Below are 21,514 nucleotides of genomic sequence, written 5' to 3'. Positions count from 1 at the left end.
GCGGATTATTTATGTTCCCATTGTATGCATTTCGTTTAGATTTAAATTCTGCAATTTTTAGAAAAAACCCCATTCAAATTCATCAAATGCAACACAAATTAAGCTACCCAAAATAATTTCCACAGCATTGCGACGAGCGATCGACTCCGAAAATGCTTTAGTATCAATTCGTGATGGCCACCCGCCATTAAGTAAAAACGTGTCCGCAGAAGAAAAACAATTTCAAACGTTTTTGTTGACGAAACTGTCAAAAATATTGCTGGTTTCGCTGCGGAAAACAAAAATACAGTGAAAGCATATGATTTCCACTCAATTGCGAAGTGATAAGGTCAAATAAAGTGCAAAAACTGTGCGTGAAAAATGTAAATCGATTTTCTTGTTTGTGAGAAAAAAAAAAACTTCGCTGCCTTTGCCTCTTTTGCGAGTGCAGCTCGCCAGAGGGCGGTATTGGTACATGCTTCGGAGTCGCAGGGTTCTATGCCGTGTTTTTAGTCGTCAACGCCGTTGTTCGCTCAATCGATAACTATTGTTTTTATGTAGCGCGGTTCAGCTAATAAGTTATTTATTATAACACAATGCTAAGACAATATTTTCGCATGAGTTTCTTGCCTATTTTTAATACGCCATAAGAAATATATGTTATCGTTGCGCCCTAGTCGCTTTTATGCAACGCCGACGTCACAAGCAATTAATTCGCGGCCTGGGAATGCCACTCGCCGTCGTTAGTCTTCGGCTCTGGCCGCCATTACTGCTTCCAGCAAAACCACGCTATACGCAAAATTCGTGAAATTTGTGTAAATTTTTTAACGAATTATCAACAAAATTGTGCGTGCAGATGTGTGAAAAGCGTGGTAAAGTGTGTTAAAAATTAGTTGAAACTGCATACAAAATATCGCTGCTGAAAAATATAAATGATTTGGCTAATAATTGCAAAAAACAAAACCCACATGAAGAGCGCTACGTTTTTTCGTCGTATTTTGCGGATAGGCTTCGTGTTTTTTCATCGTGCAATTCGCCGCGTTTGTTTGGGCGAACTCGCCGCGTGTGTGTTTGTTTATGCCGCCTTTTTTACGCTCGCATCGGCGGTGCGGTGCGGCTTTTCTGCTTCTATCTTCTCGCGTTCCCTATGATTTTGCATTTTTTTGTTTCGAGTGTTTTAAGCCCAACTACAACTCATTTTATTATTCATTTCACACTCACACTGAAAAATGAATTGAAATGATTCATCAATTTTGTCGCCAGCAAATTAACGATCTCATTTCTCCGATAGCGTCAGACAATAACAAAATAATATGTTCATGCATGTGTGTGTGTATGTTTTGCGTGGGACTTCTTTTGTATGGGATAATTGTGCATGTGTGTGTCTGTGTGTTGTGCATTTGCAAATGAAAAACACAGCCCAAAAAATTTTCCCGCGCGCGCGTTTATATGTGTGTGTGTATCATTATCTGTTTTGTTTGACTGTATGTCTGATATGAGTGTGTGAGTATGTATGTGTTTGAGCGTACGTGTGTGTTTCTGTGTTTATGTGTGTGTGTGTGTGTGTGTGAGTGGTTTGTTTACTTATTCGTTTTGTTGTTTGTTGCTTTGCAGATTTGATAAAGCAACACCAAGGAGAGCAACAAAAGAACAGAAACTAAAGAAACACAACTGAAAGTCAATAATAATAGGAAGACAAGAAACAAAATAAATTTATTAAGAATAAAGATGAACTGAAATGTGCAAATTTGATCAACGTAATTATGCCAATTCACATAATTTTTTCGATTTCAACGTGAAAAATGTCGTCGACACAATTGCTGCACTCGTTATTGTTGTTGCTACCACTGCGTTGTCGTCGTAATTGCAATAAACTAATCTCTTTGGCCCTGTTGGTCCTCTCAGCGCTGTTTGCATACCACGAGCAACGACAGCAGCAGCAACAGACGGCAGCAGAGGCAGAGGCGGCGGACGACGACGGCAGAAGCAGCAACAGCAGCAGCAGCTGCAGCTGCAGCAGCGGCGGAGGAAGCGGCCCAGCAGTAGCAACACATACTACACAAACAACAACAACAGCAGCAACAGCTAGAAGTTATCCAACAGTTACGTTGGACACGCCTTTGTACACAGCAGTCGCAACTGGCGCGGCCGTGATCGAACGGCGTACGAACAAAAAAGCCGCCAACAGCAACCGGAGCCGGGACGTGGGTACGGGCACAGGCACGGGCACGGAAACGGAAGCGGGCACAGGGGCTGCGTATATTAGCTGGCAGAGCAGCCATTGCCACCGCAGCCCCGGTGCTCAGTCGGAGGCGCAGGCAGAGCAGTCGGTGCTGCGTTTACCAACCACAACAACAACAAATAAGACTCGCTCGGCGTTAACGTTGACGTCGATACATAAGCTTAAGAGCAGCATATCTCCTCCATCCATAGACGCTTCATTTGCGAGGCTAACAACAGTAGCTGCTGCTGCAACAACTAGAACAACGAATCTGTTGAAAGGCTCGTGCATAGGAGCAGCAGCACAAGCACCAATACAATCACAAGGAGCAACAAATCGCTGCTGTAGAAATCGGAATCAGCCGTTGCCAGTGGTCGTTGCGGGATCAGCCATTGGCAGTTGCCACAACCAGGCATCGATAGCAACTTAAGAGCCAACGCCACCGCCACCATCACCCCTCACCCACAACTGCAGTAATCAGCAATAAAATAATCAGACAACAAACAATTCCACAATCAGTTAATAGCAGCAAAACAACAACGTTCCATACTACACAAAACATCCAAAAATACAAAGAAAGGAGAAGAAGAAGAAGGAGACGAAGTAACAGCCACAAAATGTCGAAACTATCATTTAGAGCACGCCACCTGGATCCGTCCAAGCAGATGCCCATCTACTTGGCGGAGGAGCTGCCCGATTTGCCCGAGTATTCGGCCATTAATCGCGCCGTGCCACAGATGCCAAGTGGCATGGAGAAAGAGGAAGAGTCGGTGAGTTATTGATGTCGGTGATTTGAGATTGGCATAGAACTGATGTCCATTGCAACCCTTGGCTAATGCTAATGCATATTCATCCATTTTGCAGGAACATCATTTGCAGCGAGCCATTTGCACTGGCCTCATCATACCCACGCCAGAGGTGCTGCAAACGGATCAGCAGTTCTACGATGCCTACTATCCGCCAGACTACAAAATGCCCCGCCAAATGATTCACATGCAGCGTAAGCTCTCGAGTCCTAATCTTGTTTTCCCTTGATAATCAATTGAAAACGTCAACTTGTAGCCCTGGGCCTGGACACTGAGGTGCCGGACTATGACCTGGATAGCGCGGATGAGGAATGGCTGAGCCAACAGCAACGCTTGCAGCTGACCGAGCTGAAGTTCGAACAAATGATGGATCGGCTAGAGAAGAGCTCCGGCCAAACTGTCGTCACACTCAATGAGGCGAAAACGTTGCTCAATCAGGACGACGAGACTAGCATATCAGTGTACGACTACTGGCTGAACAAGCGCCTCAATATGGTAAACAAACAAATAATCAGCATCGTTTATTTAGAATCTCAAATTTAATATGCTTGCGTCGTTTTGCCTTTGCAGCAACATCCGCTGATACTCACCGTCAAGACGGAGAGCCGACCGGGGGCGAGTTCCAATAATCCCTATCTGGCGTTTCGACGACGCACTGAGAAGATGCAAACACGAAAGAATCGCAAAAACGACGAAGCCTCCTACGAGAAGATGCTTAAGTTGCGGTAATTGGACTCCTTGAGTCTTCCTCTTTGATCTATTTCTAAGCTATTCTCCTTTTTCATTGTGTTTCAGACGCGACCTGCAACGCGCCACAACTATATTGGAAATGGTGCGACGTCGCGAGGAGACAAAGCGAGATCATCTGAAGATGACGGTCAATATCTTTGAGAAACGTGTCGAGATGCGCGACTTTAACGGTGCAGTCTACTCGGAGCTGAATGCCCAATATAAGAACTCGAGGTGCGAATCAGTTCTATGGAACATTACGATATATATATATATATTGCTATTAATGATTATAGCCAGAATGCATTAAAAATAGGAAATCAGCGTGAAATAATTTAGTTGAAATGTCCGTGACAGGCAGAAGTAGGTGTGGCAGGCGTCATAAGAAATATATATATTTTTGATCAACACGACGAACTGAGTCGATATAGCCATATGTCCGTCTGTATACTCGTGTATAGCATAGTAAAAATTTACCTTTCGTTTTTTAACTCCTACAAATCGGTCATTTCATTAAGTGTTTTCTCCATACCTTGGACACCGTAAGCGCTAGAGTAGAAGTAGAGAATGATTAGACTAGTCGGGCAGCCTCGACTGGAGCACTTTTACTTGTCATTATGATCATCAGAAGTTGCTTTGAAGCTGACTTTAATAATGCCACTGGGCAGTTGTAGATGTTAGTAATACTTGAATAATATTTTAACGCTTGCTTTCAGACCCGTATACAATTCATTGTATACGAATCAATACTCACAAGGCGCACCGGCGGCTGGCACAACAGCGAGTGGTGCTCTGCTAGCTGGTGGTGTGCTGTCTCCTGGCATATTGGCAACGGGAGCAAACAGCAACTCGGCCGTCTATGGGCAGGCATCGCAGTACCTGAACACATCGAGTCTGACTATGGGTAAAATATAAAATTTATAAACATTTCGAGTCTGTTCATAATATGTTTATACATTTGCAGAGGGCATCGGCGCTGGCAGTGGCAACGGTAGCAGCAGTCGAAAGGAGAAACGGCCGTATAAGAAGCGCAAACACAAACTTCCGCGCGACAAGCAGCAGCAACAACACCAGCAGCAACAACAACAACAGCAGCAGCAACAACAGTATTTGCCGGGCATGAGCCTGGCGTCTTCAGCGTCGGGCATTTCACCTGCGCATCTGCATCGGCTTAATCGCCAGAGCTCATCGCCGGCAGGCAACGACTCAATTGCGGACAGCGATGAGGACGACTATCTTGCTGTCGGCGCACAGAACGGCAACAAGCTGGGCTCCGAGAGCGAGGAGGAGGCGCCGTTTGCATTTAGACGCAGGCCCAGGTGTAATTACCTGCGGGTAAGTTGACTTAAACCAAGATGGGGCTAAAGGTCAATCCATTTCTAGGATTCAATGGCACGTGCTCAAGATCAGCTTTTGCTTAATCTGTCATAAATCTATCCATAAGAGAGTGCTAAGATTTAATATAAAATGGGAATATTTTTAACCTAGAGTTCTATTCGAATGAATATAGTTTGCAAGAATGCTAGTTGTTGGGGAACATATCTGACATGTTAAACTTGATCTAGTTTTAGAAGTTGATAACGCCATCTATCTTTGTCTATTTCTCAAAGCTCAAATCTTTGCAATAAGTTATTTATAAATTTCAATGAAGGGAATCCAAAATTTGCGTGTTTATAACAGAGAGTACATTTTAGCTTTATGCTCCCATACATATTCAATCCATATATTTTACTGGCTCGCCTCCTGCTTCTTCTGGTATATCCAGGGTATTGTAAGCAGTTACGGATAAATTTCTTATAGATAAAAGATAATTCACATTGATTGCATATAAAAATGAATATGAATATTTAATGAATTCCTGGTTACTTTCAGCGCCTATATGAAGTAAAAGTAACAAGATCAACTTTTTTTTAGAGATAATGTAGTTTTTTTTTTCTTTCTCTCCCGTTCCCTATTTAACTTCTATTTCAAAAGTAAATATTATTTTTTGACAGTTCACAAATTGAAGCAACATGAAGCTTAAATTCACTTAGATTGATTCCTTAATTGAAAACGATTTAAGGTTTAACATAACCATTAAACGATTTGCAATACAGTAAAATCCCGATAAATCGAAATGGCAAGGGTATTGTTTTCTTTTTATTTACACAGAAATTCTAATTATCGTCAATTAAACAGAATGAATTTCTTTCAAGGGGATAGAATTTTTTCGATTTATTGCGATTTTCGATTTAGCGGGTTACAAATTATCAAAATTCGACTGTATTGCATCTTTCGTAACAGCTAGGAACTGTTATATACTCGTATATAACAGATTTAATTTACGTGTATGTGTCATGCATGAAAATAATTCTTAATTCCTTTCTCTTTTGCCTTTTCAACAGACGCGTGCCGTTGACGAAGGTCGCTGGCCCTGGGAAGCGCCCGCTGACGAGGATGCGCCGCCCGGTGCGGCCGGTGGTGTTGACGCTAAATATCGTTATACGCTAACATCGATCAACTATGACAGGTGCGATGGTTTAGTGAATTATATTACTTTGATAATCAATGGTTCATTGTTTTTTGCAGACCACGTTGCATAGGCTTTGCGCGCCGGCGTCTGGGTCGCGGCGGACGTGTGCTGCTTGACCGGGCCAGCACTTGTTACGACGACCTGTGGTCCCAGTTCGACTATACGGTGCTGGACAGTGTTGTGAAGAGCGGCAAGCCCTCGAAGTACGATCATAAACAGCAACTGTCCAAGCCCAGCTCCCCGCCAACCGTAGTTGATCTGCCCACCAGCAAGGCGGATACGGTAACTGGGGATGGCAGCGCAACTCCCGAGGCGGTCCTTAAGGTCGAGCCGGCCAGTGAACAGGTGCTGCCCAAGGAGGAGCGGCAGGAGGATGAGGAGGACAAAGATGATGAAGAAGAGGATGACCTGAGCACAGAGGATGAGAATGTGTCGCGTCTGAACATCTACAGCTCAGCGGTGACGTTGCAACAAAGTCCCTTCGATAAGCGCATGAAACGTCGTCGAATGCATCGCAAGAAGCAACAATTGCGGGAGCAGAATGCCGCGAAGCGTCTGAAGAGCGCTGTGGTGGATAGCGAGGACGGCGTGGCTATGGACGAGGATGCGCCGCGTCTGCTTCCTCTGCCTAGGTCATATTTGCAACGCTTGGCACAGGCACTGCATTCGACGACGACGGCTGCTACGGCGGCAGCGGCAGCGGTAGCGGCAGAGGCAACTGCAGCTGCAGCTGCAACGAAAGCGCAGACGGAAGTGTTAACGGATGCAAATGGGATGAGTTTGGAAAAGCAGCCGCAGCAAGAGCTGGAGGTGAAGCAGGAAGCATGCGATGAGCTGATAGAGCAGTCACGCCATGCGAATCATCAGCACCACCGTTCCAATAATAATAATAATAATAACAACAACAATACCGTGTTTAATAATAACAACAACAACAACAATAGTAGTAGTAGTAGTAATATGAATAAGAATGTTAGCATTAGCGAAAAATTCAATGTGATAAAAGTGGAGGATGAGGATGCGGACGGAGACGATGGGACAACTCGGATTGAGCAGCCAGTGGCCTCCACCTCAGCAGCGGCAGCAGCAGCACGCGCTGCCGAGGCGGCAGCTGCAGCAACAACAACAAATGCAATCGGATCTGCGAATTCAGCGAGCGAGGTCGAGGTCGAGGATGTGGCCAGGACGATAAAGCGCGAACTGATCGATGCCGATGACTCGAATGAGCCGTTGAGCAGCATACGTACAGCAGCTTCAATGCAGAGCAAGCAGCAGCCTCAGGACTTGATGGACGACGATGAGGCCGAGGACGATGTTAACCTGGCACAGCTCAGCAGCATTATAAAGCACACAGCCGTCAAGAAGGAGCTGCAGGCGCAACAGCAACAGCAGCAGAAGAGGCAAAGGCAGGAGGAGAAACAACAGCTGGAGAGCCAAACACGATGCTTCAATCAGATGCCCGATGTCATTCGTCTGCACAATAAGCAACTGCACATTGATGCTGGGGATTTGGATGCGACGGCATCCCTGCCAACGGAGGACGACTGCGAAGCCTATGACTATATGGGCGGACTGTCGCCAACATCTAGCCAACGCCTGGACATCTGCAATGAGCTGCTGTCGGAGATCAGACGCGACTGGCTGCACTTTCGGCCAAAGACGCCCACGGACGAGTTGTCGGACAGCAATCACGAGGACGAGGTCAATGGCAAGCTCTGCGATGCTGCGGTAGTCGACTGGACACAGGACACGCCCATTAGCATCGAGCTGAGCCTGTTGGGCAAATGCAGTGACGACGACGATCCCGCCAGCGAAGCCCACTTCATGAGCACCGCCTTCAAGTACACGGATCTCGACCCGGATGCTCAGCTGCTGCAAACCGCCTACGCGCTGGACTATGCGCGCGACAGCAATCGAAGTCCTGATCACACAAACGGCGACTGCTCCGACACTGGTTCGGGCTTGGGCTCGGGTTCAGGTGAAGGCTCTGCGCTGGAGTTCAATCTCAGCGGCGGCGATTCGCTCAACGACATTAATCTCTTGGGTGACGATCTGGTCAACAATATTCTGCACGAGTGCAGCATGGATGATCCCAAGAATCAGGCCGCCAACTTCTGGAACATCCTTGATGGCGAGGCGGTTGTCGATGATGTCGATGATGACTGCAAGACAACCACCGCCTCCGAACTGAAGCGTACGGCACGCCATCGTGCGCACCATCGCGGCCCATCCGCTCCCCTCGGTAGCTCCAGCTTCAGAACAGCCGATGTGCCGTCCTCCTTCTTTTGTCAAGCACCACCCGTCAAGGAGGAGCCGCCGCCGTCGTCGGAGGCATTGCCAGAAGCCGCACCACCAGAGCACACGCAACCCATCAAGGTGGAACCGGCGGAGGGCATAAGCACACCCTCGATCGTATTGCCACATTCAGCAGAAATCAGCCTATCGACATCCTCGCCCGCCAACGCAATGCCGGTTGGAGCATCAGCTCCTGCTGTGCCAGTGCCAGCACCACAGCTGGTGCCAGCCACACCAACTGCAGCGCCGCTGATTGCAACCAGCACAGCCGCCACCCATCTGCTCAACATACCCGCCCAAATCACAACGCAGCAGCAACAGCATCAACAACAACAGCAACAGCAACAGTTGCCGCAGCAATCGAAGCCTGCCCAGGTGGCTGTGACACAGCAGCTGCTCAATCAGTTTGCCGCCAGCGCGACGCCAGCTGCCACCCAGCTGATTGCGAGGACAGAGTTTGTGAGCAGTGGAACGGCCGTTGGGGATATTGTGACCATAACGCCGCATACGGGCAGCAGTCCGCTGCCGGCGTTGACACCGCAGCAGCAGCAGCTGCAGCATCAGCTGGCGCAGGCGCAGCTGCGCAATGTCACGGTGCAGCAGAGACAGGCGACACCCCAGCACCAACAGCAGCAACAGCAGCAAGTGCAGCAGGTGCAGCAGCAACAACAACAACAGCCGCAACAGTTTCTGCTGCAGATGCAGCGTGATATTGGTGGCTCAGCAGCTGTGATCTCCTCGCAGAGCATTGTGACGTCACGCAGCGGCAACCACATGATCTATACGACAAACAGCGGCGAGATCATGACCGCGGCAGGCCAGGTGGGCGCCCAGAAGGTGACATATGCCATACAGAAGAGCGCCGGTGGCAGCAGCGCCTCCATTGGGCCCAACACGGTCATCACGCTGTCCAACGTCAAGCTGCAGAACGACGACAACTCGGCATCCGCCTCGCAGCCATCGAGTGTCAACATCATCAACACCGCCAGCGGGCAACAGTTGGCGGTGCATAGCATCTCTGGCATACAGCAACAACAGCAGCAGCAGCAACAACAACAGCAGCAACAACTGCAACAGCAGACAACGACCAGCACGCCACTAATTGTGACCACGCGCAACAATAACGCCCACCAGCAGCAACAGCAACAGCAGCAGCATCAACAGCAGCAACAGCAACAGCTCGTGCAGCAACAACAGCAGCAGCCAATTGTTTGGCGGCAGGTGAGCGGCACCAACACGGCGGTGGCCACCACAGCGGTGCTCTCTAGCACCACAGCCGATTCGGCAACAGCTGTGGGCAATAAGATTGTGTGGACGAGCCGAGCCACCCAGAAGCGGCAGAACGGACCCGAAAACACAGGTGAGTGAAGCTGAATTAGCTAATTCAAGCTTGCATTGGGCAATTGCAAAAGTCGACGAATCAGCGAGCGAGTAAAGGATTAACATGAATTGGGCTTTGGGAATATTTCATTAAATTTATATTTATTTATTTTTTTGTATTCATTAAATTATGTTTGGGCTTAGTTTTGAGAAAATCCATTCATTTTATTTCAGTTCATTCATGATGGTTTTCTTCATTTTATTTATTTATATTCATTAATTTTGTTATTTTTATATATTTGTGTTTCACTTCTATTAGTTATCTATTATTTTATATCTATATATTATTCATTTATATTTCTTAAATTGAAAAAAAGAAATCTTTTGGTTCTCTAGCCTTTAGTCATTTAGAATAGTGTAGCATGCTACTTAGGGCACTACTGAAGTCTTCAAGCATTTCAGATTTCCTTTTATGTTTTACCATCTCGCATCTTAGATATTCGCCATATCTTCCATTAGACAGATATGATTTTATTAGTTGGTTATCTATATTATTGAGACTTCATTTTAATGAAATAAAAAGTTACGGTGGTTAAAGCGAAATAAACGTTTATTATCAAATGCTATAATCTGTAAACAGGATAGTTGATAGTAATTGATGATCTTCCCTAAGAGCCTATATAATAAAACTCAGTTATTCCAAGGCAAAGGCCTTAGCAGAAATTTTCTATTAATTTAGCGCACATTGGAATATAATTTTCATATAGTTTCTGCCAAAATAACAGAGCTTAAAGCTTCTCCTCTTGGAGGCCGTGCTTAAAAAACATGAGAACTGGAACGATTTCGCCATCCACTTGGCGATATTCGCACATGGCGACCATGCCATCGATGTCCATTGATTCGCCAGTGAAGAACTGCAGTTCCCTGAATCGCCCGAGAATGTCCTTCATCGCTTTGTTCATGTTGGTCTTCAGGACATCGACTTCTGCCGGAGCAGTCTGCTGCAGATGCTCGAGCACCTTTTTCATGTAGTCCTTGAGGTAGAGCGTGAAGGACTTCTTGTCGGTAAAGGCAAACGACTCCTGCAGTCGATGATTCAATACCACGTCGACGCCGCTTTCGACAGACGCATCGGCGCCCTCGTCCTCCTCCTCAGCCGATGGATTGGCACCGGCCAGCACGATGTTGTCCTGATTGCGTGTAACCAAACTGCCAAATACTTCATAGATAACATCATCGGCCAAATTCATTTTATACGTATCTGTGAACATCTCGTCCCCAGTGAAGATATCCTTGTACACTTTCATTCTGAATGTCCTTGAAGCGTGCGTTACAGGAAGCTGTCAATAAAGCGGACACCAAATATATAAACTATAGATAAGAGAGTTTTGAGAATTTTCTGTGCATGCTACTTAAAAAATACGTATTGTTCTTCTGACATAAAACAAAATGTTCTGAGCTGAAACAGAAAAATGTAAACAAATTAGATCTCCATAGGAAGGGGAGCAGAGTATTCAGATGTGTTCACAAAAATAGCAGAGCGACTGAAGACTTTGTTAAAATTTATTTAATGAGCACAATATTTTGAAAACAATATGAAAGGAATATTGATTAATACTTAGGAATAGATTAACTTAATTAATTTACTAATTTACTTATTTATAAAAATAGTAATAGCTACTTTTAAAGTTGAATAATGATTAACGAAGCAGTAGGAAAGAGAGATACATGAATGAAACATTTGCTATAAGAATTATTAATGAAAAACGAACTATGTAAAATTAGTCTAAGTTCAAATATTAGGTATTACACATAGTTCTCAATGTAACGTGGCATGGATGAATCTCTGGCATCTCTTCAGAGGTATTTGATGCCGATTTGAACAACAGACTCGATGGCAATGCAGTAGCCACATTTCTCTTGACAACGTCCTATAGGAATTCGATTAGCTGCCGATCTGTTTATTAACTGAGCTAACATGATCATGAAATATATATATATTGATTTGACTTTACCTTGATGTTGGCGTAGGTTCGATTAGCTCTCACTCTCTCACCACCCCTTCTTTCTCTCTCACTTCTGATTTGCAATTCTTTGCTCATTTGCACAATGTAGCAGAATTTGACTTACTCTGTATCACTACTGTAATATTTGTTGGGTTTGTATCTTGCAGATATTAACAAACTGCTGCTGAACCGGAAGTTCTCGCAGCGTAAGGTGGGGCAGCAGCAAGTGACGCAGCAGCAGTTCCAGTTAACGAAGCAGCAGCTGCAGCAGCTGGTGCAGCAAGAGGATGAGCTGGTGGCTAGCGGAGCTGGCGAGCAGCTGACATTGCAGGACGGCAGCGATCCACTGCAGCAGCAACAGCAGCAACATCTGCAGCAGCAGCAACAACAACAGCAACATCAGAACCTACAGAAATTCAGCAAGGTGATCAAAATGTCGCCGTTCCCGCTGATTGTGTCGGACCTCAATCTGCAGCAGCAAACGAATCAGCAGCAGCAGCAGCAGAAGCCCAATTCAGCAGCGGCCATTGCGGCGAATCACAACTACAGCCTGCAGCCGGCCACAGCCATAATCACCTCCCAGGCAGGACCGCAGCAGGCCAACAAAATCTTCCTAACCAGCAATAGCAGCGGTGGCAGCGGCGGCAATTTCATCGCCACGGCCAGCGAGCTGCAGGCGGCGGTGGCTGCCAGCAACGCGGGCCAGCAGAAGCTCCACTACAAGGAGCTGCCCAATGCCAATGTCAAGCTGAATTTTGTGAGCACCGCCACAACGGGCAATGCGGCCGACGCACTGGTGACCCAGGCGTCGCAGCAGCTGGGCGCCACCACAGTGGTGCTGAATAAGACAGGCTCACCGCTGCCCACCGCCATTCAGCAGCAGCAGTTGCAGCAGCACCAGAAGCTCAAGACGGGCGGGACGCAGGTGCAGGTGCCGGTCTCGGCTGGGGATAAGCGCGTGCTCTACACGAGCCTGCTGAATGTGAAGCCGTTGCAGAAGAACAACAGCGGCCAGATGCAGATGCAGCTCGGTGCCGCCGGACTGCAGCAGGTGTTGCGTGGACGGCTGAACAACTCGGCGATATTGACGCGAACCCTGCCGCTGGGCACCACGGTGAACAGCACGGGCGGCGGCGGTGGCGGTGGCAGCGGAGGAGGAGGTGGCGTTGGAGGCACTCCGACCACCATACGCCAGCTGGTCAGCAGCAATGTCACGAACAATGTGGGAGCAGCAGCAGCAGTGGCAGCGGATACCATTGGCAAGGAGGTGGGCAAGGTGCATGTGACTGTGGAGCAGGTGATTGCCAGTGCCAACAATGGCGGCGTTGTGTTGCCTACCACCACCAATAATAACAACAACAATAACAACAACAACAGTAATAGTAACAACAACAACACTGCAAATAGCAGCAGCAATAACAACAACAATGGCAGCGGCACAGGCGGAGGCGGCATGAATGCAACAACGAGCAATGTGAACGCAACTCCGACGATAAACAGATGAGACGCGGACGGCAGCTAACATCCAATGACACGTGGAGGCTGTTGCACGCTTAATCTGCCCAGCGGCACCTCGCTCAGCCTGGCGCCATCGGCAGCGGCACCGCGGTCCAGTCCGCTGATGGTGGCCCTGGGTCAGTTGCTGCAGCCGGCGCAGTGCTGCTGTGCCCTCTGCCTGGTGAAGCTGGGCAAGCAGACGTCTGCTTAGAGGAGCAGCGGCTGCTGGTGTTGCTGCTGCTGCAATTACTATATATTACTATATATATATATATACATAGATATTGCATATATCAAGCAGAAACCTACAAATATTCAATGTGAATTATTGCAAATTGTGAGACCCTCCGCCAGCCCCCAAGAGTGGATAATTGTAAAATAAATTGGAAATGGATTGGTATCGGTTCGGATCGTAGGAGGGATCTCAGTGGAGAGAGTGGAGAGTGGAAAGTGGAGTGGAGTGGGGCTGGGCGTTATGATTTATGTAACTCTTATGATTATTATGTAATATGTAACTTGTTTTCGGATAGTTGCTTGCACTTGCATACATACAAAACTAAACTAAACGAAACGAAATGAAACGAAGAGATGAAGTGTGTAAAGGTCGATAATTGAGAAGCCACCAATAACAAAAGTTCGCTTAATTTTAGATATGTGTGTAACGATTCAGGTCTTATTTTCAAGATCGCCTAACCCTAAAGCCTAAATATTAGCATATATGTATAAATACATACATATATATAAATATATATCTATATATATTAAACATAGTAGCGCTCAGCCCTGCATTGAGGAAAGCAACCAGCCAAGCAAACCAACTAAATTAGACTAAACTATACAAAAAATAAATAAAAAATAAAAATCAACAACAGCAACAACAACAACTCATGTGTTAAATAGCGAACTGTAAATATTTGATAATAACTTTGAATGATATAAAGCTAATAAATATGTTAAGTAATACAATACAAAATAATGTTAGTTGGCATCTTAACATGTACACACACACTTAAACACCCACACACACACACACTCACACTTGTACACTCACACACCCACACATTCATGAACCTTTGGCAATTGAGCTTTCCAGCTAAATGTCGTTTCAGAACCACGCGCTTTAGCAATGCTGCCACGCCCACTCGATAGGCGTTGGCAGCGTGCGTTAAAAAAAAAAAAAAAAAACAAAAATAAATAAATAAAAACAAAAATAATAAGAGAAAAAATCTAAACATAAAAAATTAAAGAAAATATGAGAATGTAGTGGAAGGAGTAACATTTTTCAATGTACGTAAATTAAATTAACTTATGCTGTAACAAGAATTAAACTACATTTAGGTATTTTAACTATGAAATACGGAAATGAGAAGCGGATAGAGAGGAGCAGTTGCGAATTCGATAAAGATTTATATGTGAGATCGATTAAGCAAGAGTAATTATGTAAACACACACACACATACCCCCACACACACACACTCACACACAGAAATTACACTATTAATGTATGCTATTATTATTAATATTATTATTATTATTATTTTTATACAAGGTAATATTTTTAATTGTAACTGCAGAAACTTTAATGCTTATGCATTCGGTAAATATTTTAAATCCAAAACAAAATGCGAAAAATTATAATACATATAAATAAATAAATATATATATATATCTACATATATATATATGTATACATAAAATTAATAAACTACAATTAATATGCGTAGCTGTACTTTCTTTAGCGTGTAAACGATTAGCATTGTAAGTGTAAGCGATAATAAATGGAAACACAAAAAAATGCAACTTAAAAATATATATATATAAAGAAAACAAACAAAATTAATAAAAAACGAAAACACAAACAAAAAACAAAAACAAAACAACAGCAACAAAATACATCATTGGAAAAAAGAAAACTCTTTAAAGAACATTTTTGGTTTGTTGATTTCTTTTTGTTGTTTGCATTGGATTTTCATTTAATAAACAATTCTTTCCTTTTCAGTTTATATCATAGAAATATATAATTAAATACGAAAAATGTACGCAAACGACGGCATTTGTGACAAAAAAAGCTTTACACACCGAAATCAACCCCGACTTCCGCTATATAGAAACTTAATGTCTCTTTGGCCCATATTACATGCATACATAGATATTCACTCAGTCACACACACACATAAATACATACAGTTCTTGCATTTGCAGCTGGCTCTGCGTGTTAAATGTGAAGCTTTATTTGCACACTCATACAAACATACACATGAGTCAGGTACTTATGTATGTATGTTATACATGCATGTACATATACATGCAGTTGCAGCTTTTGACTTGGATACGCGAAAAGTGTGAATAAACATGCACACACATACATTCATCTATAGCATATTGAGTGTACAGCTGCACCTACACACACACACGCATGCATATTGTCTATGAGTATGCTGTATGAGAGATAATACAGTCACATACATTTGCAGCTAGTTTGTATGATTATACATCCTTAATATAGAGCTAGTATGTATGTATGTATGTACCACACAAACACATATGAACATCCATACTCACATACATCCATACACACATTACATATATCTATGCATACATCCATACATACATGCATACATACCTTCATCAATTTACAGCGAGTATGTACAAGTATACGTAATGAAACATGAAAATACTGAATACAAACACACAAACAGCCTGCATACATACAAAGCCAGCTACTTACAAATGTAACACATCCACTCAAATATATATATCTATATACATATGTCATATATGTATGGCCATGCATGTTTTGTATAATATACCAAAAACTAAACTACATACAAACAATCTATAACAATGAACGTTTTTAAGACTTAAATACTCAATACACACACACACACACACAACAAATATATATATATAAATATACAGAATATCCATGAAAGGTTATCTTTTTGGATTTCTCGGCTCTAATTCTTCTCCATAAAAATAAATAAAAATGTGATGTTAAAAACTTTATGATTTGAAATTTGCAACTTAAAATACGGGTAAAAAAAAGCAAAGCAAAAATTAAAAAAAAAAAAAACAAACAAGAAATATAGGGAAAAATAATGGTATTTGAATATACATACAAACCTACACGTACATACTCACATATACTTACGGACACTCACACAAACAGACTGTTTAAATATTGTTTAAAAAAATAAAATATATAAAAAATTAATAATAAATAAATAAACAAACGATAAACATAAAATATAGATTTGAACTCTCGTTGTTGCATGTTTTTTTTAAACAAATTTTCTTTCGGTTCTTTTCAGCATCCAAGAAATCAGTATAATCGATCTTAGAGAACATATAGCTTTGATCGGATCCACAAGGGATCTTTTCCAGATTTGATTGATTTGATTTAATCGTTTCCAAGTTTTCACTAGTTGCTCACATACTCAAGTTGTATTTGTATATATGTATATGTATGTATGAGTGTAATGGAAATGATATAAATATATATATATATGTATATCATATTTTTTATATGTACTTAAAACGTTTTTAAGATTCTTCTTTTGCATGGGAAAAATATATATATGAAAATCAAGTAAACAGAAAACCATTTAAGTATAGCTTAAATAAATAAAAAATATATTAAACTAACGAAAACTTAATTTTAATAATTATTTACAGCGAAAAAGAAAACAACATGAATAGAAACTACACAGAGAGTAAAATGCATACACACACACACATACTGACACTCTGGCACACACACACACGTACTCTGACACCCACAAATCAGAAAAATTATATTACACACGCACACATTCAAACACATACCCAGCTCCACATACAAACGTACTCTCACACATTCACACACACAGCCATTATAAAATGTTGCAAATTGTTGTCCGAATCTCAGTTCGAAATTCCGTATATACCCTCCACTCATCCACATACACTCACCCATTCAAGCACTCTCACTCAGAAATAAAGCAAAAATGGATAAAACTCTCTGGAAATTAGAGAGCCGTATGTAAAATTACCAAACGAGTATTAATAGCTTAAATATGCATAGAGTCCTGTATAAAATTCCAACTATACTAAAAAACGGTAATCCATTACGAATATCTGTATATGTATGTGTGCAATCGCTGATTGGCTTTCGAGTTCGGTAAAGCGATTGTTTTCTAGAAGTATATATATATCTATGAATAGTTATTTGTTAGTAAATCAAATAAGAAAACTGGAAACGCTTGTTGTGGTAATTAAGAAAAAAAAAAAAAAAAACAAAAACAAAAACAAAAACATACAAAAAAAAATAAAAAATTAAAAAAAAATAAATTAAACGAAAAAAATATATATAAATATAAATATATATAAATAAATATCTCATATGATAATCTACATAATAGGAAACAAAACTTGGTACACTGTAAAAAATTAAACTAAAGCACAACACTTATAATATATAGTACATATATATATATATATATACACATATATATATATAAATAAAAAATAACAAAAATAAATTAATGTTTATAACAATAACGAACGAACAGCATAAACAATTTTAAATGTTTCTTGCAAACTCTGATCAACAAATTGAAATTAAAAACGAAACAAAAAAAAATAAAAACAAAAACATTTCAATATGCAAAATAAAATCTATGAAAATCGATTTGACACGATTCTGCGGGTTGATTCCCGTTCTCTTGTTTGATTACGAAAATACTGGGATTTTCCGAAAGAACATATTCTTTGGTTTTGATTATGCTCTCGGAGTGACAGAGCAGGATATTATCATAGATTTTAATTCAGAGAAAAGGACATATGTATAAAATGGTATTGTATAATGATGTAATCGGATGTACGTATGAAATTTATATAAGTTAGCTATATGAGATTCTTAGGATATATATTAATTTATTTCGACTGCTTACATCCAGTACTTCTAAGGAAAGGGAACACAAGATGTGAGAGCTCTGATCGCCTGCTAAAATACTCGAATCGGAATCGAAATCAATATCGTAGGTAGAGTAGGAGTTGCTTAGGTATATAGAATAGAAATGAATGCAAAGAGAAAGAGAATATGTGGGAGAGACAAGGTGAGAGACGAGAGCTTTACTTGGAGTCGAAAACGTAGCAGTCAAAGTAAAGTGCATATGGAATGGAAATGAATGCTCAGCTAGCCGAATTTAAATCGGAATCAATATAGTTGGTCGAGTCAGAGTTGCTAGGTATATGTAATGGGAATGGTTGCAAAGAGAATCAGAGAAACGGAGAATAGGTGGGAGAGACAAGGTGAGAGGCAAGTGCTCTAGTCTCCTGCTTAGATATGTAGACGAATCCGAATCGGAATCGAAATCGTAGCAGTAAAAATAAAACGTATAAGGAATGGAAATGAATGCAAAGAAAAGGAGAGGCAAGAAGAATAAGAGAGAAATGCAAGCAGAGATTTGGGGGACAGAGAGAGAGAGAGAGAGAGAGAGAGAGAGCTCTGCTAAGCTAGCCTAATCCGAATTGGAATCGAACTCAAAGTTGCTTTGGCACATGCAAAGCGCTCGCATTTGAACTGCGATTTCGCTTTTTATTCATGCAGTCGAATCAGCGGATCTTGGACAACGCACCTCGCAAGTGAAAAGCTCAAGTTGAGACTGCGGCTTCGAGTGCGACGTTGGTTTTTTGGCTGGCCTAATTGATTTTGGCACGTTAACGAGCCGCAAAGTAAACAAACAGGTTGGCAGCTTGGCGTTTTTATGGCCAGCTGAGTGCTAATTGAGCTCCAGCGCCTAAGACAGGTGCAAATATTCAATTTGAAGCTGGGTTTTCCGCTGTCCATTGACAGATTGGGACAGCTAAGCAACATCTACTTTAGCCACATTGGAAAAAGCCACTTAGAGTGCAGATAAGCAATATCGCAGCAAAAAAGTTGTCAGAGTAAGCAAAAACAGTTAAGTAAGTCGAATTAATTATAATATATATATGGCTAATACATATTCAAGCATTACCTGGATTAATTACTCCGAATCCTACTCTGACTGCTGCTACGCTTCCCGTTCGGACTCTAAGCTACAAGTTGCTCTTATGATGGATTTCAGTTTTTTCTGTTATGCTCGATTTACATTAGAAAATTAGGCACTCAACTCCGAATTCAACATTCCCTATTCTGACTATAGCTCAAGCTGTTTGCTTGTGCTCATTATTTCCCCTTTGTATTCTTATTTTGCTCTCATGATCGATTTCAGCTTCTTCTGCTATGATCGATTTACATTAGGAATTCGAATCCAAGTATAGCTTCACATTCGGACTCTAAGCTGCAAGCTGTTTGCATGAGCTTCTTATCTCTCTAAAATATTTCTGGAATTTCCCCCTTTCCCTCATTTAAATTTGGAAAATTCAAATCGCTATTTTATTATTTCTTTGGTAATATCTCTGGCATTTTGCCTTTTCCCTTCCTCCCCATTCTACTGCTTTTACGATTGAATTACACTCCGAACGTAACTCAGTTTTCTATTCAGCTACGCTTCCGATTCGGATACTAGACTGCTAGCCCATATGTAGTCAGAGTCCATCGAGTATTTTTCCCCAGCGTCTGCTTCTACGAAACTCCGTATCCTCCAGCTCAAACTTCAGCTATATACATATATCATTCGGAGTCAGAGCTGTAAGCCTGTGTTCATTATGCATTATCTCATTATGCCTTCTCTCAGAATTCTGTTCTTCTCTACTTTTTCTTCATCTGCTCTGAGAGAAATTCCGAATCTCATTCGGACTCCAGCTACAGTTAGTTGCCTATGCTCATTATCCATTACCATAAGCCTTTCCCTTTTTCTCCTGCAGCTTCTCTTTCTTTAAAAATCGATTTGCATTCAACACATGCACTCCAATCCGAAAACGAATTTCAATAGCAACTACGATTCCGTTTCCGACTCCTAGCTATAAGCTGTCTCTTCCACTCTCCTTACCTCTTCGTCCACTCGTTCATTTTGGTATTGATTTCCATTTGTTGCGTTTGGCCCAGGCATTTGCTGCAACTGCAACTTCAACTGCAACTGCAACTGGTGTTAAATATTTGAAAGCAGCTTGCGTTGCGTTGCAGTTGTCACTCACTGTTTGTTGTTGTTGTTGTTAGTTGCTATTGTTGTTGTTGTTGCGATCATTCGAAAGAGCAACAGAAGCTCATTTTGTTGTCATGTCGAGGTGTCATGTTGCAATGTACCAACTGCCCCCTGTCACCTGCCCCCTGCCGTTGGCTCAACTCCTGCTGCTTGCCGATAGCCGCTTGCCATTTCCAGTTTTCAGCTTTCCGTTTCCAGCTTCCAGTTTGGAAATTCGTTAACGGTACGTTGACACTCTCATATCAAGATCTGCCCAAGACATAGTACATGTAAATCTCTGACCTTTCGCCTAGCCTCATCTCTCCTCCCCAGCCCCATCCGTTGCTCTTCCTTTCGCAAATTAAATGCGAAGAGTCGCGATTAGCATATGCCCCACAATTGAAATCTCATGCACTGATTAGGCGGCATTAGATCGCAATTAACGAGAGATTTCCCTTAACATATATATACATATATGTAGCTATAAATGTGTATATAACATATGTGTATTTGGGTAATGGCGAGGGTTGCTCCAAACATTGTTTGAAGTTTTTGCTGGGGTATTTTTGGAATTCATTTATTTATTATTTGCTATAATTTTTATAAATAAAAGTTATAAGATACTATTAATATTTTTAAAAATTTAAATTCGAGGGATTCTTCATGCATTTATGGAGTTTATTAAATATCACTGTAATTATTATTATCTCCAGGGGTTTTATTAATTATTTTTTAATTTTGTTAACAATAATAAATTGTTAATTAAATATGACTTTATTAGTTATAATTAAACAAAACAATTTGGATTATCCATCAAGAGTAATACTATTTTCGATAACTATACTATATTATAAATATTAATTACATAAATTTAATAGTATTTATTGATTATGAAAATCAGAATTAAAAGCCTAAAATAATTTTTTAAGATATTTTAAAGGCTTTGAATGCAATTCAATTTATTTGAATAATTTATTTAAATAGAAAGCTTAGTTTTTATGGAAATTTAAAAATCAAATAAAAAATATATACTCAATAAAATTTAAGTTTATCTTTCATCC

General features: G+C 41.8%; 2 protein-coding genes across 9 annotated transcripts; one reads left to right on the top strand and one right to left on the bottom strand.

Annotated features, from left to right (window-relative positions):
- On the top strand, window positions 1-13,372 carry LOC108615012 (Enhancer of Polycomb). Of its 8 annotated transcripts, none has more exons than XM_089471797.1 (11): window positions 1-22; window positions 1,594-2,970; window positions 3,065-3,200; window positions 3,263-3,501; window positions 3,577-3,731; window positions 3,802-3,969; window positions 4,452-4,639; window positions 4,700-5,070; window positions 6,120-6,244; window positions 6,304-9,902; window positions 12,036-13,372. In XM_089471797.1, the coding sequence occupies exons 2-11, from the start codon at window positions 2,818-2,820 to the stop codon at window positions 13,370-13,372; spliced, it is 6,471 nt and encodes a 2,156-aa protein (XP_089327923.1). In that variant the 5' UTR covers window positions 1-22; window positions 1,594-2,817. The 8 variants fall into 8 exon arrangements, with proteins under 8 accessions (XP_089327923.1, XP_089327919.1, XP_089327916.1 ...); XM_089471793.1 differs by lacking the exon at window positions 1-22 and adding an exon at window positions 152-328; XM_089471790.1 differs by lacking the exon at window positions 1-22 and adding an exon at window positions 152-349.
- LOC108615873 (translationally-controlled tumor protein homolog) lies at window positions 10,557-11,410 on the bottom strand. Its single transcript, XM_018010706.2, has one exon. It carries the CDS (start codon window positions 11,167-11,169, stop codon window positions 10,651-10,653), a length of 519 nt encoding a protein of 172 aa, XP_017866195.1. The 5' UTR covers window positions 11,170-11,410; the 3' UTR covers window positions 10,557-10,650.
- Window positions 13,373-21,514: the final 8,142 nt, after the last annotated feature.

Source organism: Drosophila arizonae, chromosome 5, assembly GCF_054131065.1.
Source record: "Drosophila arizonae isolate 15081-1271.41 chromosome 5, UAZ_ARI_1.0, whole genome shotgun sequence".
NCBI classification, from domain to species: Eukaryota; Metazoa; Arthropoda; class Insecta; order Diptera; family Drosophilidae; genus Drosophila; species Drosophila arizonae.
This window is presented reverse-complemented; position numbering and strand designations above follow the sequence as displayed.